General features: G+C 36.4%; 1 protein-coding gene across 1 annotated transcript in view; it reads left to right on the forward strand.

Moving 5' to 3' along the window:
* The window catches only part of RBPJ (recombination signal binding protein for immunoglobulin kappa J region), a 57,086-nt gene that overhangs the window by 11,874 nt on the left and 20,403 nt on the right, over nt 1–24,809 (forward strand). The window contains exons 2-3 of the mRNA XM_021554435.2: nt 20,359–20,397; nt 23,690–23,785. Of these exons, the coding sequence (XP_021410110.1) occupies nt 20,359–20,397; nt 23,690–23,785 (135 nt within the window). The remainder of the gene's footprint in view (nt 1–20,358; nt 20,398–23,689; nt 23,786–24,809) is intronic.

Consider the following 24,809-nt stretch of genomic DNA (forward strand, 5'->3'; position numbering starts at 1 on the left):
TCCTTTTTCCCCCCTAAATTTTGCTGTTATTAGCCCTAAGGCTTGTGGTGTACTTAGAGCATCACCACAACCATTATCTACAGAGCAGAGAAGTCACTGTTGCTACTCAACTAGTGTGATAATCTAACAACTGTATGTTTTAAATCAGATCCAAACCTTATTCCTCACTTTTGGGAACTTGAAACTTTGCTTTGTCAATGTCTTGGATCATGAGAGGGGATGTCTAATAAGCACTTGTATGCGACTTGTCTCCCCTGTTAAGAACTGATGAGGATTGTAGAGAATATAAAATCTAAGGAATTCAAGAACCTGAGATATCTCGTGTAACAAAAGACAAAACATTGATACAGAGGGAGAAGCATAAAATTTAAGTTATACTGGTGAAGCCAGAGAAGGATCCAGTGTTACTACTGTGAAGGCAGGAAATACATTTTGGGAGGGGGAAGAAGACATAGTGAAAGATTACTTTATTTTGGAGGAGTTTTGTTTTTTGCTTTTATCACACTTCTTTCTTTTGAAATGTTTCAATCCTCTTCATACATGGAAGCTACTACTATTTTTTTATGCTTTTGCTACTCCAAAGAGAATGGATAAAATAGAACTTTGACTGAACACAAACTGCAGTCTATTGCTAGTGGCTTTGTAGGGTGTATATTGAAAGCTGTGAAGAAGCAGAACACTTCGTTCTTACTAACATGGTGTATTTCTAAAGCAACAGAACATGGTGGAAGGATTGTTTTTGAAGTGATGAAAGCAAAGTAAAGCTGAGACCAGGTTAAATTCTGTAAATAAGCATTGCCCAAAAAGTGGTGGGGGTGTGTCTGGGTATATATATACACTTAAAAGTGTTTGCTATACAACTTTAAAATATAACTTGGGTTTATATTTACTATACAGACAGTTTCTTCTAATATAAGATGTATTAAAAGAGCTTGTGTGACATTCTGCATAAAATTGTAACTTTTTTTTTTGCCTGGTTCAGTGGTTGAATTTGATTTTCTTTTCTTAATGCCATTTCAGAACCCTACAGAAATGGTACATATTGGGGTGTCTAACTATAGGTTAAAAATTACCGGTTTGATCAGGATAGTTCCCTTACACTTCTTGTTTTTACTATAGAAGGCATTATAATTAGCGATACATATCCTGGTCTTGTCTGTTCTTGCTTAAAAAAAAAAATGTATTTGAAAGATGACTATACAGGTATTCTGGAAGTAGATGTGTAACAATGGTGCACTTTTTCTTCCAACAGCGAGCCTCAGTTTACTTTTGCTGATTAAACAGCTCATGTAGGCCTTTGTCCAAAGCATTTTCCCCACTTCATTTTGGAATAAAATTTAGAAAGTCAAACAGGCATATCATTTGGATATAAAATTTGAATAATTGTTCCAGCCAGTGAGGTTAATGTGTGCGACCTTGCTCCTTTGGTTAAAGGTTTTTTCCTTTGGTAAAAGGAATCTTCAAACTCAGACTTGAGGCACTGGTCCATAGTTGGAGAAACAGGAAGCAAACACCTAAGCATTGCTCTTTCAGTCTGTGGCATCTTCCTTTTTTTCAGCTGCTTTCTTAATTTCTTTCTTGGAAGCCAAGAGTAGCTTCGTGCAGTTTTCCTAAGAGTTGAGTCATTTATCAGCTTCTCCTTTGCCAAATAATCTGTAATGGAATCCACTACATTTTTTCAGCCTGAGGCTGTTTATTACATTGTCTTCTTGCTTTTGACTTGCTGTCTCAGTCCTTTTGATTGCTTACTTATTCTTTTTTCTGCAGTGGTGTAGTTAATTGTGGCTGTTAGAAACATCTTGAGGACTCCTAAGTTCAAAGTGCCCTAGGTCTTGGCATAGTGTCCTTCCTGTAAGTAACCTGTATTCATCTGTCACTCAAGCTGCTTGCAAGCTGTTGGGTGGCATGCAGGTCCAGGGAACCCTTTTAGCAGGGCTCTAGTATACCTTAAAGGATGAACTCTGGTTTTGATTATAAAACCAGCCAGGACAACTGGAGCTCTCTATATTGCTTGTGTTTTGGGAAGAATGGTGTCCTGAATGTTGAGTATACTTCAGGTTTGTCCCAAGGTGTACTGGCATGGCCAGATGGATTTTATAACTAGTAAAAGGATCATAGATGAAAAGCTGTTGGGTTGAAAAACAGTGCCTGTCATGGCACAGTTTGTGTAGTTAATGTAGATTTATTTCCTAAAGGGCATTGTGCTTTGTAGTTGCCAGTCTCTTGGGAAAAAACGGAAAATCCTTTCATTTTTAAAAAAACCCACAAAAACAACTTGATCCAGAAAACTCTGCGGTACCATTCCTTTGCTGCCCTCCCCTCCTCCCAAAAAATTACCAGTATAGATGTATTTTGCTTTCCTGTAAAGTTTGTGGCTAATTTTATTAATAAGCATTTGTATTATCATGCCACACTTGACAGCTGGTTTCTGTGTGTACCTTCAGATACCAGTGGCATTCTGTCACAGTGGTGAGTGTCTGTGGCTGCTGAGCTGTGTGATTTGCAGGCTTCTCCAGCGTCACTCCAATATGAACCTGGATTTCCCAATCTGTTAAAACAAAATTTTGATTCTGGGGTGGGACAACTCTTTGAGGCTGATCATTATTGATGGTGTGAAGTTGCCTTGGATTTCCTTGTACTGAACTGAAAATAGTCACAGACAGGAAAAGGTTGAGGGGAAGTACCATTTAGGCTTGTATGGTTCTTCTTCAGCTGTTCATTAATCCTGTTGCTGGAAATGGAGAAATAGATTGCTGGAGCCTTGGTCTGAATAAGAATAACCTGTGCACCACTGGCAGTGGGAGCAGAAGGCCTTGCACACCTTAGTGGATTGTCTTAACTCTTTCTTCCTCATCTTTGCCTTGCTTTGTAATAGCAAAAGAGAATGGAGAGGAATGGATGGATGGATACTCATCTGGGGCTGGGGAACAGAATGAATTCTCTGTAGGTAGATAATGATGTATGTCTATGTGTGTGGAGACAATTGTCTCTTGAATTTTCTACTGCTGCAAAGACATTGAAGAAATTTTGGGAAAAGTAGATTTTGCTATCTCAGTGTTAAAGTTTTTATCTGATTGTTTAAGTTTTTATTTATTGGAGCTCAGAAACATTGAGTGGCTTCTCTGTTTTACACATGCTCTTTTATTTAGCTGTAGGGAAGTTGTTCTTTCTCCCTCCCCAAGGGAGTTTCCTGTGTGTATGGAAAAATAAAAAACAGAAGTGAAAAATACCTCAGGCTCCCAAACCTGTGGCTCTCATTTCACTTCTCCCACTACCTTTCTTGTCATACAAGTAGTCCAGCAGTCCTTCCCCTACCCATAGCAATGCCACCTATCTGAAGAGCTAGACACTGTCATAGCAAAGGTGATAGCTAACTTGGCACACCAAATTATTACAACAACCTGTGAACCATTGGGGAAATAAAAAAAAAAAAATTATATGGTGCTACACTTCTCTGGTGTTTAACTTGCCAGAACATTCTATTAGGCTTTTTTCAGGGTAGTAAATATAACATAACTTTGATACCTGTTCCAAAAGGTTAATAGTTATAAATAAATTCAGTATGCAACTCATGGGCTTTTTTTGTTTAAAAGTCCACTTAATGCAGGGGCCCTAAAGTTGTGTGTAACTCAGCAGTTAGATTGCATTTCAAAATGTCAATAGAAATTCTGGAGATGCTCTGTTTGTAGTCTGACTTACAATCTGACTGGCAAATGGTTTTTCTATTTCTTATGCCTAGGTGAGCAGTATGTAGTACTGTAGTCAATATGAGTGCTGTCTTCACAGTATTTAATCTTTCCCAAAACCATGTAAGATAATTGAAGCACTTTAAAACTTGTATTCTGAATCTCCTTCATTTGTTTAGACTGCAGTTTGTGTATGTTCTCTTGTCATGTGACAGGTTTGTGGTTTTTAGCCTCTTTTAAGTTCTATAAATGGTAGGACCAAAGAACTTCTGTGTCCTGTGCACTTGTGTCTTGTATGGTGCGGAAGGTTTATGGGACAGTACCATGAACTTATTTATCCCTAATGGACAAAGTGTAGTGGTAATATATCTAAGGCATAATCTTACTGTCTAGCCAAATGGCATATGCAAAGTGATCAGCTGTGAAACAGTAATTTCCAAATTCTGCTTTGTTTTTTTGATGACATTGGCAATGTCTATCCAGCTTCCAGTTTTCATAAAACTCATAGCAACTTAATTTGCTTTAAAATCTTGTTTATTCTTTTTAAACTTAGTTAAAACAGATTTATGGGCTCCTAAGTTATTGCAAGGGTGGCTAATCAATTTGTTAATTGTACTAATACAGCACTAAGCCTGCTCTGCTGACAGACTGTGCCATATTTTCCAGAATGCATTAATGCCTTGAAGAAAAAAATACCATTTCTCTAAAATGGTGAATTCTAAGTGGTAACTTCTAATATAGGTTATCCCTTGATTGTTTTTGGATGAGATTTTTTTCTTCATTTATATTGGCTGCATGGCCACCTGCATATTTTCATTCTATAGTTCAGGTTATCTATCTGATTGTTGAGCTTTAATGATTGCATTTGTCAATTTTTTCTTCTGCTTTGGAGAATTCAGACTGCCCTGTTTGAGGCAGCAGTGGGCAGAAGGAGATCTCTCTATAGAGTGGCATGTTCCATGTACTACGTGCTTGGTAGTCCTGTGTTGGTAATCATTTTACTGGTCAAGGTACGCTTGAGAGGGTTGGTAGGTGCTAACTGAAATGACAAATTTGATTGTTTAGTGCTTCAAGACACTTCTGACAATTTACATTCCCTTCTGGCCTGAATGTACTTGGAAGGATGAGACAATGTTTTGAAAAGAGGTTGGGTTCAGAGCTCAGCAATTGGGAGCCTTCACAAGAGTGCTTAGGCACGCTTTTCATGCTGTAAAATCCTCACAAAAAAATTGTGCCAGCACAGGTGTTATTCTGGGAAACTCATGTTATAGCAGTCACAGGTTCAAGATCATGCAGAAGTTAAGTGCTATTAGGTTGTGTTTTTTTTAAATACTGTTTTCTTAAAGATTTAGAATACCTACATTAAGTTTGTCTCAAAAAAAAAATTCTTGTTTTCAAATTGCCTTAATGGTTTATAGTGTATCTCATTAAGATGCAGGGAGAAGTTTTACCAGTAATTTGCATGTGTGGAGTTTAAACTTGACAAACTCGAAAAGCAAGCCTCCTTGAATTAAGTATGATTCACACAATTTCCATTTTAAAAAATGGACAATAATAACTGCTTTGCATTTGTGCACTTCAGATTTTTTTTCTTATTAAAAATGCTGCATAAAAGCTGTTAGGGCACAATAGGAACATGTGTGACTATGTAAGAGACCAGTAATACTGTAATACCAGAAAAAAGGATGATAAGGTGTTAGCTTGCTGACATTCCAGCCATGTAATCTAATCTTTTCATATGGTTATTGTAAATGTACTGTGATAAGGAGGAGTAAAAGTTTATTATTGGAGTGTCTGTTTAATTATCTTGTACAGGGATCATTGACCCAGTTACCATAACAGTTGTTAAAATATTATCAGGTTTGATGGTACGCATTGTGGAGATTATGTTTCTCTAGCAATTTGTTTCTAAATATTTTAGTTTTACAGTTAGAACTAGAAATCATTAGAAGGAGCTTCTAGCTTATAAAATTGAAACAGAAATATGGTTTTTGTTCTACTTAGCTATTTTCATCTTTCTACTTCAAGTCAAGCATTTTTTTAAATGCAGTGTGAATTTCCATCTTTCCTATGTTGGAATGCACTATTAATTATTGCTGGGGCTGTAGCTGCAGTATAATTTAATATCTTAGAAACTTAGAATTTAACTGTAAATTAATTCAACAGCAGTGACAAAAAGTCCAAAGCTTTCAAATCTTTTATAACAACTGCTTTTCTTAAAACACAGGTTTGTAAACTGTAGATGGAATATTACCTAATTTTGCTGCCTATGCAAGTTATGTGACTTTAAAGGTTTAAGAATAATTTGCTTTTATTAAATGCTTCCCAGTTAGAGACCTTCAGCACAATCACAAGGAAAAAGTCTAAGAGCGGAGAATGGCCTCCAACTGATTTAGATGTCCTGGAAAGTTAGAAGAGAGCCTTCTAATTCTCATTCTTTTCTGGGATGTGTTTATTGCTGCTGTTTTTATATTCATGGGATGATGTATTCATAAGCTTAATTATGAAACAATACACTTGAGATTGATTAATTCTAGGATACTGACAGTTCATTTCATAACTGCGCCCAGTTAATGTTAGTGTAATCACGTAATTCCTGGGTGATGCAAGAAAACATCTGATATCTAGGAAACCCTATAATTTTGTAACACAGGTTGGTGCCAAATCTAGCGTCGTTAAAAGGTATACGTATGCACAGGTTTTGTGTCATTTCAATTTACTGATGAGATAAATTTTATTTACCAGTTTGGAAATTACTGTTGGCATGGCAGCCTGCTTAGGTGCTGATAATCTATTCTCTGCTTGTGTACTGATACAATTTTTGAATTGTTTTACAAGTCTAGGATCAGTGAGTGGGACATAGTTCAGAGAAATAAGCCTATAGAACTCTAGCAGTTTACTTTAATTGACTATAAGGAGCTGCATCCATATTGCATTTTGAAGGCTCACAGTATAGAAGCTGGAGGAAGAAAGGGAATGAAAGGAGAGAGTACATACTGTATAAACACTGTGTTTAAAAAAAAGAAAAACAATTACATTGCATAAAAAAAAAAAATTACTGAAAGTGACTGAGTTGCCGGAGGAGGGAGATGATAGGGAATTGTCCCCATTTCTTAGAGGTGTGTTTTAGAAGTGTGAGAATACAACAAAGATATTTAAAAATTACTCTTGAAACTTGTTTTGGAAGGCTAGGCACTGCTGTCAGAGCTTACAGTTCCTAAAACAAGACCAGTTGACGGAGTGTATGAACTGGTTTTTGTTGGCTTTTTGCTATTACTGTTGTTATTATTATTAACATTATTTACAATAATATTAAATGGGTCTAAATAGAAGGTGCACCAGGTGTGAACCAGGTTTATAACAGGGCCCTGCTACTAAAGTAGGTGGTCACATTCTCCTGAGTGTGCCTGTTGATTGCAGTGAGGTGGTACTGGCATTCAGTGGCTTTGCGATTGAATCAGTGAAGTCTTTCCTCTTTCTCCTTTCCATCTCTGGCCTTCCCAAAAAGATAGGTTTTTTTCTAGATTACTGATTTGAATTATCTGTGGAATGGTCTTACAAGTGCTGGAATTTGGTGTTTGAGGGTAGGTCAGTGCAGCTGGGGGAAGCTGACAGGCAAGACCTGTTTGGTAGTGACAAATCAGCTCAGCTGCCTCTGAAGCCACAGTCCAACTGTGAACTGGAGCAGCTGGGATACAGGCACGTTTGCTTGCCCTGACCTAGCAGAGAGGTGGGAAAGGCATTTGAGGCAGTGGTGACTTAAAGTGTCACAGCAAGACTTGTCAGAGTTGGTCTGCTTAAATCTTAGAGTTGTCAGTTTACTTAGCTGTCATTTTGCATTAAGTTCTGACTGGACTTGTGGTGAGTGTCTTACAGGTATTCTAAGCTAAACTTTGACTAAAGATGTTAGTCTCTTGGTAAGATCTTTTTATTTTGCTTAAGCCTTGCATTTTGCAAGTCATTTTCTGTACTGGACTCCTCTGTGTGTTTTCTTGCGTTATAGTTCTTTCCCATGAGAGTTACAGGCTTGCTTAGCTGCTCCTGTGATCTTTCTTGGCTTCTGTTGAAGTTGAGATTGCTGAGGTGACCAAACAGCTTTTTACAACCAACATGACTGGTTTCCCTGTCTCCTGCTTCCCCATGTGTTAGTGGTGTGCCAGATTGATGGACTGAGTTAGCTTCTTCTGAATGTCTGAGCACTGCAGGTGGTGCAGGGCAAGTGAGTTGAGGAGCTTGGAGCAGGGACAGTAAGCCCCTTAGAGACAGATTAGACCATTCTCCTTGTTTTTCTGCTCATAGGGACCATTTGCTGTAGCAATAAAGCTCCTTTGTTTATGAGGGTATAGGGTAAGTAAGGAAAATGACATGGAAGAGTGATTATCCCATTACTTTATTAGAGTGGTGGTTAGATATTTTGAAGTTGACCAATGATTGTACCCATCAAGAGCCTGTTATCTCTTAAAGAGGTGCTGCAAAGAAATACCTATTTACCTTTTTGGTTAGTGAGGTTAGTCTGGCTTTTTGAGAATCTTCTGCCTTTGCAAATTTAATATGGTTCCTTACCACTTCCTTATAAAATCATTCACAATTTATCCTTCCGTTATATATTTTTTGTATTACAGTGAATGGTGGTGGTTTGGAGAAAACCATGAACCTTTTGCCCTTCTTTTTGTTCAATTTTTTTAAAGTTATCTTCTGCACAGAATATCTGCTTATCTTCCAGTTAAGGATGGAAATTATATTTACAGAGGTGAAGCTGTTCTTTGAATGCTGCAGACATACAGTCACTGAAATGAAGGTTGAACAAATCCTTAGGTACTATACTATAGTGCTGGGCTCCTATATTGGCAGGAAAGTGGTTGAAAAAGTCTCCTCTTATTTCTAATTTGAAACTTTTTTCAAGTACTTGGGCAACAGAGATAATGATCAGTACACTTAGTAGTTTTTCTCTCATGCGTCTAAAAAAATTTCTTCAGACTAAATCTTACTTGCAGTTATGGGTCAGTAGTAGCTCTAAAAAGCACTGGTTTAGTACTCAATAGCTCTGTTCTTGCCATATTTAGAAATTTAGTTTTTTAAAACATAACTGCTTGTTTTTAAGGACTTGCTGATACTTAAATTATGGTTTACTAGGGGATATATAATCACTTTCTTAGGAAATAAGAGTCAAGTTTGCTGGTGAGGTATGTATTCAAAGGTGGTATGCATGGTGAGATCACGAAGAAAATATGCTGTGTCAGATGGACGAGAAGAGTTCTAGTAATCATAAGCTGAGCAAAGTCATTATCAATGAAAGCTGTGACTGTGGGATGTTTTGTGTAGTATCATGTTCCAGACTGGTTTTATGTATTGCCATTACTTTAATGGTCAGTTTTGTGAAATGAATGTTCAGGTGCTTTCCCTTTTCCAAGTATCCACTCTCTTTTGGTTTGAATGGATAAAGATAAAACTAATGAGCACATTCCCTATGCAGTTACTGTTGCTGAGCCAGATTATACTGTGTTTTAGGGACTGGGATTCTGCTGACATGCTGATTTTCAAGCTAATAACTTGGTCAGTTACTAAGGTATGTGTGTTCAAGTCTACAGTTTCCACTAAATATTTGAACTAATGTTATTAGGCAAGTAATAAACAAGAAATAATAGCATGTGAATATAAAGGAATCATAATAAATTGACTAATATTTTACTAAATTTCTTACATTCTGCACCACTCTGACATTTTAATGGCTTTATCCTTTAAGTTGATAGTACCTAAGTTCTTTTGTATACCTGAGATCTTTGGATTACTAGCTCCTTGCTGCAGGTACCTACAGCCAAAAGCAAAAACAGGGAAATCACACCTCCAGGTGTATGTTTTGGCACTTCCTCATTAACCATGCTATCATTACCGACTTCCTTACCTCATTTAGTATAGCAAAGTTGTGTGAGTGTTGTCTTGATTAAAATTATGTCCTGTTTGGAGAAGACCTTTGACTTTTAGAGTCATATACAAGTGTAGTGATTACTGCATGGAGCTTTTTTCTAAATTTAGGTAGATTGCTATAAAGAAGTGAATTTGTTCACTTTCTGTAAATTGTTTAAAAGTGACCCTGCTTACTGATACAGTGCAAGTTTTTATTTAAATTGCAGCTGTGGTTCTATGATTTTATGGGGATTGGAAAACAAGAGGACAATAATGAGAGTAGTGTGGGAGGATGAAAGCAGGTCAGAAAAGGGAGAGGGAGTTTCTAATTGAACCACTGACTTGAGTGAGAGGGCGTGACTAAGTGAAGCAGAGCTTTTTCTATTGTGTTTTTGTCAGTATTATTTGATATAGTGCCAAAAGTGTGTACAGTGCTGTAGAGTGGAAGACGTGTTTCAAACAGATAACACGCTCCCTGTGTTGCGGGACTTGAATTCTTTAAGTATGGTCGGGGACAGTACAGAATCATACAGTACAAAGATGTGATAATGTTTGGTTGGTGGCATTCACCCTGGAACAGGTGGGTCTTTTATTTTGTCATTGTTGAAGAGGGTGAATGTTTTGTGTATTGATAAACAACTTTCTGGTTTTGTGATTTCAGGGGCTGCTGTGCCCCTTGCTTCCAGAGTCACAATGCAGTTGGACCACCCATCATTGACTCTTTACAGAGGAGAAAGGGACTTTAGGAGTAGTAGAAATCCATTGGTCATGTCCATTAGACATTCTTGATTGGTGTGTTTTTAATTAATTTTATCTACTTTTGTAGGATGGATAGAGGATACCTTGTGTCAATAGTGTTTCAAAGCAAGCTGGCTGAGATTGGTTCTTTGTATGTGAATATGAAAACTGTATTTATTTATAAAAATGGGTTAGCTTTTAATTCAACTCTAACCTTCAGGACAAAGTCTTTATAGCAATATTTATTACAGTAGACACCCTAATGAGAATCAGGGCCGAAGTGCTGCTGGCAGGCAAAAGTGCGAGTGAGTTGATGACTGCGGGTGACTCTGTTAGTGTGTGTGTTCATCCTGAAGGATGAACCAGCCTGGGGTGGGTGAGCTGGAAGCTGTCAATCAGTCTGTTGACTTCATATCCTTGGGAGGATCACGCTTATGGACATAGTTGTGTCTAGAGGGAGCAGCAGGGGGAGATAGGTGTCATTTCTTCAGCAGTTTCTGTACCTCAGATGTGTGATATTTTAAAGGAACATGACAATGAAGTATTTAGGGTATGAGTAGTCTAAGGATTTAAAGACTCCTTACCCTATGATGCTATGCAGATAGTTAGGAATACAGGGTATGCTGGGTCACAATTAGACTGTATGGCATTAAGTTACGCAAAAATTGATGGAGGGCAAAACCCCAAAAAACCTGTGGGACATGAAGTGGGAGTTGCCTGAGAAGTGTTGTGAAGCATGAAGGTTTTGTGGAACTGTAGGTTGTGGAGTATAGAGTGGGTAAGAATTACTTCGTCATCACCTGTCCTTTCTTTTGACAATATTAACTAGTTATTTTCGTTCTTAGTTTGTGTTTCCAATGTGGAGGTTGTTTAGTGCTGGACGTTACTGGTAATACGACTGTTTCTGTTTCCCATAATCGGACTTCTGTATATTGAACCCAAATTGTTTTTGAGAAGATAAAACTTGCCTTCTGATGGTTTTTTTTAGCCATTGGTATGGTTCATTTATTTAGTATCGTCATCCATGGAGAAGATCGATGTGAAATGTTCTGTTTGAGCATAGATAATTGCTTGTGTTTATTTCCGTGTTAACTGAATTCTCATATACAATTGTATGTCTTTTGCATTAATCTCTTAGAAATTGTGTCCTTGAGGTGTTTTGGCTTTTTAATCATATGTAAAACCTGTAGATCATCACTTTTTTGAGCTCTACATTTTTAGCATTGACATATCATAACAGTGCACTATTTTCAGATTCATTTAAAAATAAAGGATATCAGTATGGAATAAGATGCACTTAGAGAACTCAAATCCAGCAGTTATCTCCTGCAGGAAGCATGTTTAAGTGCTATGGATCCAACCACTGTATGAAATGTGGTGGTCTTTATATGCCAGCTCATGCTGGATCGTAAATGGCCCTTTTTTTCAATACATAGGAATTCTCTGGGTCTATGAAACCAGATGGGAAAATGTTTTTTAGTAACAGATGATCATTTCCCTTGGGAGTTGTGTTCTAAAATGTTTGTAATAGACTATGGTTGTGTAGGTGAATGCACAGAAATATTTTCAGTATTTTCATCTTGTCTTCATCAAAATCTGTGCACAGAAAAGTATACCTACATTAACAGAAAACACTGTGTTTTAAAATATACACCTGCTTTTGCAGTTGATCTAACACGTTATCCTAAATGTAGAAATCTGCAAAACCAAAATAAGTCTGATGTGGAGTGGCGGAGTCTTACCATGCAAGTTGTAATATGCTGTTCAACCCAAAGGAAGTGTTTTCAGCAAATGCCAGATTAAGGGATTGCTCCTGAGAATTAATGAGTGTGCCCTGTACATGGGCACTGTTGCATGTGTTGGCTTTGATAATTTCAAGCATTTTAAAAGTCCATAAATATGAACTTTCCTCAGTGCTTCTTCAGTTATTCACTGATTTGTTTATGGTAAGCAAATTGAAGCTGCAAATAGGCAGAGGATAAACAATTCAAAGAAAAAGAGAAAATAAAGTCCCAGTGTGCCTCTTAAGTCCATCCTTCAGCTTTTCTCAGGTGATGTCTCTGTTAGTGGCTGAAAAGGAATACTTATATATTGATCCTCAAACTTTGAATGGAGACATGAGTATTTCACTTTCCCGGATCTTAGATAACCTCAGTAGGCCAAGTAAACCTTTGTACTGGTGGGCTTATAATGTAGTGAGTTTGTGGCAACAGGTCACAAAGTATCTTGAAATTAATTATTTGAGAAATATTTTCATTTCTCATGGGAGAAAGCAATAGAGCCTGCTACAACGAGGGTCTGGTTATCTGGTACTAAGAGCTGAACAAACACTTGGCAGACTTCCTAGCTTTCCAGATACATAGCAGTTACTTTAAAGCTGAGGGAGAATGATAAAAAAATACCTGTAAAATACTTCTCTTATTTTAACTTCTTTCCTTAAAAGGCTTTTGTCTGATTATTAAGTCACAAACTCTTCTTGTTTGTTCACAAGTTACATGGCATTGTAAGATATCTAGGAAAAGGTTGCACCTGACAGTTGACACTGTTTTTAGAAATGGAATTAAGTGAAGCACAGGAATTTCTTTTGCTGCACTCCTGGCTGAAATGCACTTAAGAGTAGTTGAAATGGCAGGATTTCTTCTTCCCCAATCCTATCACAAGTAATGGTTTGTGGGATACCAGCTGTTTGATAAGTATTAGAAATGTTGGGACTTGAGCCGTTCACCAGACTTCTTTGTCACTTCATGTTGTTGGAGAGAAGCTGGATTTTCTTGCGTTCTTTATTTCTGAATTCATAATGTAGTCTGAGATGTTGCCAAAGACTATATAAAAATCTGGAGGTTTTTTATTAGGCTCCTCCTGTTTCAAGCATTGTATCCCTTGGATCTCCTCTGAGGAAGTAAAAACTTTCCTTGATCACTCTATTCTGTATTTAGTTTCTATGTTTAATACTCTAGGTCTTACACTGCCTTAAATTAGTGATTGCCATACCTTACTTATCACAATGTTGAGACATTTGTGCTCTGGGAGATGGAACTGAAACCATTGAACTGAACAGTGTGAGGTAAGTTCTGTCCAGGCCAGTTTCTTTGTGACACTTGTCTGGGGATTTTTTCCAAAATCCATACTGAGGTATTATAGTCATCCCTTGTAGCCTATTAAAGAGTTCTTCTAACATGCTAGGCAGCAAATATGTACTGCGATATAACAGGACTTACAAAGAATTGAGTTTACTGTTCAGGAATGACGCTAGGCCTTTGCTACATCAGTCAAAAGCACCAGCAAGTGAGGAGGTCCAGTTGGAAATGATCTTGCAGTCAGGTAGTTGGGGGTGAAACTTTTCCAATGAACAGGCACTCTGTGCCTTTTTAATCTGGCATGTGTTTCCCATGCAGAAAGCATCCATTTTTCTTTTCTCATTGTACTGGGTGTGGGTGGGACAGAGTTAATTTTCTTTGTAGCAGCTGTTATGGTGCCATGTTCTTTGTGACAGAACAGTGTTGATAACACACTGATATTTTAGCTCTTTCTGAACAGTGTTGGCACAGCATCAGGGCTGTCTCTCTTTTTCACTCTGCCTGATGCCTGTCCCCCCACAATGACTGAGAGGGGTACAGGTACAACCAGGCAGATGATCCAAACAAACTGAAGAGATATTCCATGCCATATAATGTCATTCTCAGCACTGGGAGGGAGTGGGATTTAGAGAGGTTACCCAGCTTTTGCTTAGGAAGTGGCTTGATATTGATCATGGGTAGTGGTGAGTGACCCATTTCACTTTGTTTTTCTTTGCTTCCAATTCTGCTTTCTATGTTAAACAGTTATTTTATATCAACATAGAAGTTTTCTTGCTCTTTATTCATGTTTCTTTCTTCATCCATCTGATGGTGAGGGAGAAATATGCACCTGGATCTCTTTAGTTACCTGTGGGCAGCAAAGCGTGATCTCTTCATACTTGTGTAAGGCAGAAAGGAAATAGAGATCTCGCACATGGGTATTTGTTTTGAAATGAACCTCTAAAGGTCATGGAGTCCAAATACCATGCAACAAGCAGGGATGTCTTCAGTCAGATCAGGTTGCTCAGAACCCTGTCCAATGAATGTTCCCAAGGATGGGGCATCTATCAGCTTTTTGGACAGCCTGGTTTTGTATACTATGCTTTTGGATTTTCAGGGTAAGGAAAGTATTTACTTTTATTTTCAGTGTTGAAATTTTTAAGACACCAGGAAAACTTCTGTCACAAAAAAAAATTGACACAGAAAACAGTAACTGTAGTGTATTTTTACTACTTTGTATATTCTGGAGTTGAATTTGAATGTTTTGCCTTGCAATGGATTTTTCTGGTGCCCCATTTCCCATAGTGGTCTCAGGTCCATGTTTTTCATTTAGCAGTTCTTAGTTTGCAGCTCATGTCTTCCCATTCTTAGTCCACATTGTTTCTGCTGCTCCCCCATGTTGGCCTCTCCAACACGCTTTCTTTCTCCTCAGCTGTTGTTCCTGCTGTAGTCAAATTTGACAACTCCCTTTTGCATTTTGCTTCTCTGGAGACCATTTACAGAAAGATCCATGCTCTTCTGACTGGATGCCAAAAACTGTGTCAATCCATAGGCCAAGTGAAGATACAATACCTAATTGCTGAAGTTTGTCTCTATTTGTACGTTTTGGAAATATTTTTTTAAGGCTTCTGTGCTCAGCACATAAAGGTGAATGGTCTTTCTCAGGGACTGTTAAAATGATGTTCTTGGCTGAAGGCCAATACCGGAAAAATTTGAAGTTCATATTCCAGGCAGGAGGATGCTAGAACTGTTCAGTGACCATAGATCTTCAGTCAGAGTTGAAGATAGGATAGCATGTGATTTTTTTGTAGAGATTTTTTTTTTATTATTCTTGAAAATAGCAGAACTGTTTTGGTAATTCTCATTTATTTTTCCATCCAAAGTTGATTTGACACATAGAACCATTGAATAAAAAAATGGAGTCAAATAATTTATGTCCAGAAAAATAAGACTATATAACAAAAAAAGTTTGGCATGTTTAGTAAAGGCATACAACTAGATAAGATGCTGAAAACAGAGAAAATTCCTATTCCTGCAACCATAGAAAATTGTAGTGGTATTGTATCTGATCTAGGAATTCTAAATAGGATTTCACATTCTGTATTGGATGAAAATTTGAAACTTATTCTGTATATTGTGCCTGTATATGTGTTTACCTAACCTGAGAATTTTAAAAGTTTGAGTAAAACTATGTACTGTACTGATAAGATTAGTGTTACTTCACTTGTTAACTTCCATACTTAGTTGAAGGGCAGTAAAGAGACAAAAGGAGAAAGAATACATTTCCTTACACTTCTGTGAATGGGGAAAAGAATTTTAAATGGCAAATTAGGACTTGCTTAATAAAAAGTATGGACTTGAAAATAAATATTTGGGACATTATACTGAAGAAAGAGTTATGCCTACAGTGCATAGTGTGGAAGTGAAATTAATTTATGCAAAGCATCAGAAGACAAAACACAGGAAGTAATAGAATACTAACTGGTGTTTGGAGAAAAAATCAGGACTGGGAAAATAATTAATTAGGACAAGTATAACTTGCTTGCAAGTGATTATGGTGTGACTAATACTCTCACTCATGTTTCCAGTACAACATGTTGTGATATACTGACAGAACACAGCTTGAGCTGATGTGAATGAAACAGCAATTTGACTGTAGGTCTGTATGTCTAGAATCCCAATACAGGACACCTGAAAGAGCACTTAGTCTTGGATAGTAAAATTTTAAAAACCCAGGAAATAAAAGGGACTTGGTGAGCATTCAGATATAATGATGCATAACCTCTAATTAGGACTGCAAATTACATATATTTATCTTGTCTAATAACCTCTGCAAGAATATAATTATGATACATTTTTAGTTTCCTCTCCTGTACATTTTTGTTATTAATCAATCTGCATATTTTCAAGATAATAAAAAAAGGAGAAATAAAAATACTGAATAGATAAAGAAATTCCAGAACAGTGAAATCCAATTAAAACCTTCACAAGAAAAGTATTGCAGTCTCTGTCATGTCTGACAGGTAGCCTTGGAATGTCTGAACTGGCTCATTTTTTAACATACCAGTCAAATAGGGAAGTTTGAAATAGCAACAATCACAGCTTGTGCAGTGGATGTCATTTAGTACAAATCCATAGATATAATGTGTTTCTTGCATTTTCATCTGTCTTAACATCAGAAAACTTAAAAAGATTCCTCGACTTTTCTTCTGTGTAGAAGTTGCTGAGAGTTTCTGCCCTTCAGAAACATATATTAACATAAAATATACAATATGTGTGCATTGTCAATACAAATCTCTGCATCAGTTTGCAAACATATGGAATAAGTAAACCAGATCAACCATTAAACAAAATACACGTGATACTTTTTTAAAGAAAATTTGTGTCTTTTTTTTATATTTGAGTTTTGAAGTGTGACTGAAAATCTGGCGTACCGAATGCAGTTGCTGCTTTGGAATATATCTGGTACATAGGAGTATACATACTAATCTATGCCTGCTAGTTATCAGTAATGGATAAGTTAGGAAAGGATAAAAAAGACAGGATAAATGTAGACTGGTTTGGGTTTTTTTAAACTCATGCTGCTTTCTTTGCTGGTGGTAGAACATACTTTACATTTTCCTGAGAACAAGGTTATAAAAAACAGGTCATTATACTTAATAGAATTGAATTGAGTTCTGTATGAGACTTCTGTTTAATCTTTTGAGCTTACTTCTACTTTCAGCCTCCACAATATTCTCTAGCAATATGTCTTACAACTTAGTTTTGTGTTTGTAGAGCAAGGAAAAAAGTATTCTAAAATTAAATTTTTGGTGTTGGATATATTTCCCAATTCCTGTGTTTGTGAGACAAGAGATAATAATTATATCCTTTCCACATTTTGCATATCTTTTATCAATCGATCTTTGCATCTGTTTGTCACTTTTCTCTCATACTCTCACTTGAAGGCTGGAGTTTCAGCCAACTGGATACAGAAACTATTGATCATTCATACTGACTTTCATGCTAACTTTTATTACTCAGATAACTTCTTTCCACTGCTGCAAGTTTTCAGAATTGTGAGGGTGTGGCAGAATAATGTCATGACATGATGATGTTTCAGTTTCCTATTTCATTCTTAATCATTTTTGAATTCTAACTTCTTTAACTATTGCTGTTGAGCTAGGGAGGTGAATATCTATGGAATATTTGAAATTACTTTGTAATGATGCAGGAAAAGGCTGTTCTTTGACACCATGGCTGTGATACATAACCATCAGTCATCTGTCAAGACAACATAATTGAGAGAAAGTTGCTGAATTTAATTTAGAAACAGTTAACATGGGAGCTAAAGTAAATATCAAGATGCAATTTCCTCCTATTCATACCTCTCTATAATGTATATTGAAAGAATAATAAAAGGCTTACCCAAATTTACATCAGCTCTTTGAAGGGTTTCTGTTGCTAAGGGTAGCATTTATATGTGTTCATATGTTGATTAAAGTGACATAAATAACTTTATTTTGTGTGGAAGAGGCTGGGGAAAGCTGGTATATGAGTTAGGGAGGTACTGCACTGAGCATCAGATCACAGTTTGCCCTTTACATCCCCAGAGTGATGCAGTGCTTTAGCTCTGATTCTGAAGAATGGGAATTTTGGTACTTTTCTCTTGCATTGTATGTTCAGGATTTGACTAGAGGAAAAGATGAAATATATTTATTTCAGTAATTGCAACTGCATTGTGTAGCTCTCTTTTTAGTAATGAAGTGTATGTGCAAGGGAATGTACCTGCTGCACTCAAGTTCTGCAAGGGCAGTATTATTTTAGGGCAGAGTGAGGTTTTGTCTGTAAGGGGGGTTTTGTGTTAATGCAGTTTCTGGTGTACTAAGATCCTCATCTTGGTTTGGATCTATTGAGCACAGTGTAAGTATTGTGTGCATAATGCCTTCTTTGCTCCAAGATAAGCACCTCTTATTTTTTTTTGTGGTGAATTGAAATGTGCAGAGGGATTGAAACAAAGACAGTAGTTCTACTCAAAAGCAGGGAACTAATCTATAGGGATGTTGTTTGTAGAATACTGCTTAAAGGTAATCTGTTCTCTAGTCAGAGAGTCACAGACCCTCTGTCAAATAGGATGATCCTGGGTCTTCAGGGGAGAACAGCAACTACACAGATAGTATGAGGGAGTTGGGATATACACCTACTCACATTCTTATCCAGGGAAAATCAGAGGCACAGGGTGTGCTCAGGAGCCATCTAGGCAGATCCTGAAAAGATAAGTGTTAGAAGCAGACAGGCTTTGGATGTAACTTTCCCACTGCCAAACTGCAAAGCTGTTTGGGTTTTCTAGTTACCTTTTCTGCATTACCCCTATGTTTATGCAGTGGTTCATACCACAGAGAAAAATATAAATTGTGTCCAGTAGACCTCAAAATTTAAAATGTATAAAAACAAATCTCACAGCAAGAATTTTGGTTTCATTGTTCATTTAAAATTAAAATCAAGCCAGAGAAGTGAACTGTATATTAAATAGCAACAAAGTAAAACATGAAGGGAATTTGTCTGGTTGGAAAAATAAATTTTTATTTCATTGTTTAAGCTGAAAAGAAAATTTGGCTTCATGTCATTTATTCTGTTCCAGTATTTTAGAAAACGTATTTCTCAAGTCTTGAAAAAAACTTTAAAATTGGCTGAATGTTGTCATTGCCCTGTCAAGAGAGTGCTATTTAGCTCAGCTATATAAATTACAATAGTTACATATTTGTACATTTCTGGGATTACAGAAATTAAATTGGAATGTATGAAATCATTCCACCATCAGTGGCTGTAGAGTCCAGGACAGATTCATTGCACGAACAGGGGAATTTCTTGTCACATCACCTAATGATCAAATTCTTGTCCTAGGGAGCCTCCAACACTCTTGTAGGACAATAGTAGGAAAGGGTTCCTTTCCCTATCCAGGAAGCATAAAGGGAAAGCTATGCCCACATATAAAATGAACTTTGCAAGTCACAGAAATATTTATGAACACTGGCAGTAAAAGCACAGTCTCTAATGTCTATTTATTTTTAGGCAAAAAGGTGTTAAGCTAAGCCTGACTTTGTTATGCTTTGGTTTTGCGTTGTGGGTTTCTTGGGGTTTTTTTTCCCCCCAGTTTTTGTCATAATTTTAGCTTGTGGTTGCACTTCCTCACCAGGATTAGCAGATGTACATTGCTGGGTGCAGCGTTCCTTTTTTCATATCTTTTACCTAACCATTTGGTTTTAATCTGAGGATGGTTTTGGTAATGAAAATGTATCTGCCATGTGTTAATTTGGTGTCTTATGTAAATGAAGACTTTCATGGAAAGTCTTAGCCTAGTGTAAAGAATATTCTTTTTCTCAAAGACGGTGTTGGAGCACTTAAAGAAGTACAGCTGTCTCAAAAACACTTTATGGCAAAAAATCGTTCAGTGTATTGCAGGCTATTTATGGATCAAGCTTGGCAGCATTCCATAGGAGAGATTTTTCCTGTAATTCTGTACTGGCATGTATGAAAATGTTGTCATCCTTTTTGTAAGAAGTCATGAAGGAAAAACAGATTTTTGAGAAATTTTCCTGGTGGAAAGCATTCACTTATTTGTCAACACATATAAATCTGTTAATTTCTGTATGTTTGCAATAACTGCTTGTTGTTGGCAAGGTCAATTCTATGGCAAAGATCTGCTTCTTTACATTCTTGTGTTGTCTGAAATTCCCAGAAGTCATTCTAAGAGCAAATGTGACTTCAACAAAGAAAGTTACCTAATGTTCAAATAAAAAAAAGCCTCTGCTGTTGTGGGAAAAGCTGTTACGAGGAGGTGGTTATAATTTAATAGTGGTCTTATCTAGGAAATTACAAAGACAAGATGTAAAATTCTAATACAATTTCAAAAATCGTGAAATTGGGATAGTATCTTACCATAAAATTGTGTCTAAACACTTTTGTTTTAAATTAGCAACTACTTCTTTTTTCAGGAAATTTGGAGAGCGACCTCAACCGAAACGGCTCACAAGGTAAGCATTAAAGAAATTCAGTATTTAACAATTTTCTGAAGTTACCTTTTTCATTCTCAGAAAAATTAAGTTAAAAAATTGTGGTTTGCTAACCCTAGAATTTTAAATATCAAAGCTTTTCAATTATATATGCAAACAGCAGCCAGAAGTGCAAGTTTTAACAGACTGGCTTATTTTTTAATATGAAACTCAAAATGCATTTTTAGAAATGGTGTTGACTTCATGTATCAGTTATTATTGGTTATATTGTATGATGTGGATCTGCTTATTTTCAAATCCTCAGGAACCAGCTGATTTGTTTCTTGAGTAGAAGTGAGGCATGTAACCTTTTTTGCTACCAGAATTTAACACCATGCTGTCAAGAAGTGATCTGAACCAATTTTTGGTGAACCTCAAATAGTCAGAGAGAGTATCAAATAGAATTATCAAGTCAGTCTATTCTGGAAGGTGTTTAGGATGACTAAGTACAGTTCTTGATTTGCTCCTGGCCTGTCTGGGATGTATTTACACCAGAAACTGTTAAGAAGTCACCTTAATTTTTCAAACTGCTTTAACACAGTCTACGCAAATATTTATTATTCTGTGCCACAAACTGTGCCGGTTATAATTAGCTCTTGATTTTAAAATTCACTATTTGCTTGAAAGCAAAAAAGGATGTGCCATTTGTTTTTATAGTTTTGTGTGGTGAAGCCTCTTGTCACCTCATTACAGCCTCTGTTTTGAATGAAATGATACGTTATGTTAGCACATGATGGGGGGGAACATTTACATTTTGTGCTGTGAATATCTGTTTCACTGCATTTCTGAATAAGCTTTAGGTTAGCCTGTCATCATTAAACTCATTTCAAAGCAAAATTGATCCATACTGACAAGTATTTGAAGAAAGATGGTGGTTTCTTGTTGGCCTGGCAGTCTTCTCAGGTATTTGAAGATACAATGTTTTAAGTAATGAGCTGCTTTGCATTTTGAGTAGTAACATCTGTACTATAACCCTCAAGGTATTAATAGAATTTATATTCCTTCATTTTAAAAAAATGAACAAAAATTAAATGTATCTTCTATATTTTAAAAAGAGCAACAAAAAAACAAATGAGTATGCAATGAGAGCTTTTAAATAAGTTTTCTATTTACTATAGTTACTCTAAATTTTCTATGCAGGATTTTAGCTACTAGGTAAGCTCGTTGCTCTTTCCTGAATACAGGGTGGGTATCTGAGAAGTGCCAGCCATCCTTCAAAGCAGCAGTTTGAAAACTTTGCCTGTGATGATAGAAATTGGAAACAAACAGCCTAACTTTCCTCTGAAGAGTAAACTGCTGAAATGGAACAACTGTCACCTAGATTTTTAAAATTGATGTGTTTATGCAATGCCGAAAATGTGTCTGTAAACCCTTAAAAGCATTTAGTTCAGTTATTGGAAAATCACTGTTGTTTAAAGGCTGTGTGATTTGACTATTGATCTCCAGCAGAATAACACTACTCTGTTCATACTATGCTAGCTGGTTTTAGATGTAAACTATAGTAATACTACCTTCATGAAGAATTTTAGGATTGAATAATGAAAAATGTCACATAAGATATCAGTGGGAGGGGCTGGAGGGGGAACATCACTTGTTCTCACAGGAGCTTGGATTGTACAAATCCACTGTAGAAAAAGACCAATAGAAAACACAATCTTTCTTCCTCATACAATGCTAAATAAAAATTAAATAGCACCAAGCAGTTTTCTGTGTGGGTTGCTGGGTTTGGGTAGTTTCTTAATAGTAGTCAAGTCTTAATACAACAGATGTACCTCATTTAGTCTGATAGTACTCTTAATAGAATATTTCATATTGTCAGATTAAAAGTTTTTAGACAACTTAAATGCAACTAATATATATCATAATGAAATATATAATAATAGTTTCAGAGTGAGTTATATTTTGGGGTTTAAAATATACTCTTAACAAATGACTGTAAATTAGTAAGTCTGTGAGCTTTGAAATAGTTTTTCCAGCTATACTTTCATGGATAAACATCAGTTTTACCAATGTCAAATGTAAATGGATCAAGTTAGTCCAAAATAGAAACAGCAATTCAAGTCTGTTTTCTGTTCTTATATCCTGCTATTTACACTGAAAATCAGCTCACTTATCACTAGACATTTATCATGTCTTACGCAGGCATGACAGACACAAGAATTTGCAAAACATGATAAGCAAACCTGAGATGTCATTGTCCAACCCAGCCCTGGCTCAATATATTTGCTTTTCTCTATGAAACTGTGTGGGGATTTCTTTTGGAAAAGGTCTGGTCAATTAAATACTGCTTTCTATCTCCCATGATTTTCTTTCACTAGAAATGTTTGGTTTTCTAGATCTGCCCTAAGGGAATTCAATAATTAGCTCAATTAACAGAAAAAAGACAAATATCCAAACAACCAAACGAAAAATCCTTCTTATGCAGGGTTTTATCTTTTCATATAAATTCCTGATAATTTCATAATTTATTTATTTGGTGAATGACTTTGAAGATTAGTGCCTTGGTGGGCATTCAACCCACAAAAGCTCCTTCAGGAACTGGTGTTCTGCCAGCACTCCGGCACAGCTGATCCCTAGGGTGTTGAATTTGGCATGCTGCTTAATGAACAGTTAGATTATTATACAGAAGAGTGACTGGCTGTTATTGTTCTCTTGTTTCTCTCAAGGAATTGTTGTTGGTGTGTTTGAGGTAATTACAGCATTTATATGACATCTGTAATTACAGTGAACAATAAAACATTTTTAATTTTTTTTTAACCTGATTGTACGCAGAAAGTAGATCTTTTCTCTGGAAAACTAGGTGAAACAATATGCTGAAGAATTTAATTTTTTCTTAATATCTTCAAAAGAAAACTTGTATATAAACATTGCACTGATTTGATGAAAAGCTTAGACAATTTGTCCTTATCATGAGATACTAAATAGGTCGTGAAGGAAATATTTACCTAATAAAATGTGTTCTAATTTGTGGCATGGTGCTTAATGAAACAGGAATTTAAATATGGTGTAATTACTGGCATTGGTATGATTTTACATCACAAGAATGTTTTTCCTAGAAAATGCACTAATTATAAATGATCACAGACCTCATATTGCTAGTTTTGTGTAGGATAGTTACTTCTTTTTCCTGTGTAATTGTCTTAAACATTGACCCTGTTAATGATGGCCTTTTTGGAATTTCAGGTCCTGGGGTTTTTCCCTAAAGCCATCTTTGTTTCGTTGTAAACAAAACCAAAAGGACTTTCAAAGCTTATATTTGTGTTTTGATTTTTAGGGAAGCAATGCGAAATTACCTGAAAGAGCGAGGTGACCAAACCGTGCTAATACTCCATGCGAAAGTTGCGCAGAAATCATATGGAAATGAAAAAAGGTAACTTTATGCTGCACTGAAGTCTGGCTACAGCTGGGAACTAAGGAAACTATACCGTGGAGTTGGGTGCACAGTGCTTTGCAGAATTCCTCAGATTGCACTGTAGTCTGAAGAAACATAAAATGCATCCTACTAAATCATTTAATTATATAATAAGTACTGCAAACCTATAGCATTCAGTGGAGTGATGACAGTTTCTACCAAGAGGTTCCCTATCTATGGGCAAAGCTTTTCTTCCATTGCCTAAATTTTTTATAATTTTAAACCTTCCATTTTAATGTTGGAGTAAATAAACATTAATGATCAACAGTGAATACTTGTAGAGGAGTTTTTTTCTGAATAATTTCACATTAATATGAAGGGGAAATAGCTAGCCTCAGTGAGATAAGTTTCTGAATCACATCTGTAATAAGTTTAAAAAGAAGGATAGGTCAGTCATGACTGTATATATGATAAACATTTCCTTGCAAAATCAATTCAGTACAAGTTGCAATTATAGGTACTTTTCTGAAGGACAGAATCTGCAGGAATACATGAGAATGAATGCTTTTTAGACAAAGGTGCTTTTTTCTGCAGTCTTCACTGTGTGATGGTTTTTTTGCTTGACTAGTAGAAGCAAATAGGATGCTCTTTCATATATGGGTTTCTAGATTTAACAGGTGCATTTGTTCATGCAGTTTATCCCTGATTCATCTAATTAAGGATAGAAGCATGACAAATGAGTGTAGAAAACTTGAAAGCTTTATGAAAGAAGATCAGGAATTAAAAATAATTGCTTGCGGGTTATCAAATAATATGGTGCTGAAATGATTGCTGTTGTGGTATGGGTATGAAATGAAGATGTGGAATTGGTCACCAAATCAATTGGGTTGGAAGGGACCTCGGGGGGCCATCTGGTCCAACCTAGAGCACATGGCACAGGATTGAATCTGGATGGTTCTTGAATGTCTTCAGTGAGGGAGACTCCACGACCTCTCTGGTCAACCTGTTCCATGTGTGGTCACCTGCACAGTAAAAAAGATCA

The sequence above is a fragment of the Lonchura striata genome, chromosome 4 (assembly GCF_046129695.1).
Source record: "Lonchura striata isolate bLonStr1 chromosome 4, bLonStr1.mat, whole genome shotgun sequence".
Lineage (NCBI taxonomy): Eukaryota > Metazoa > Chordata > Aves > Passeriformes > Estrildidae > Lonchura > Lonchura striata.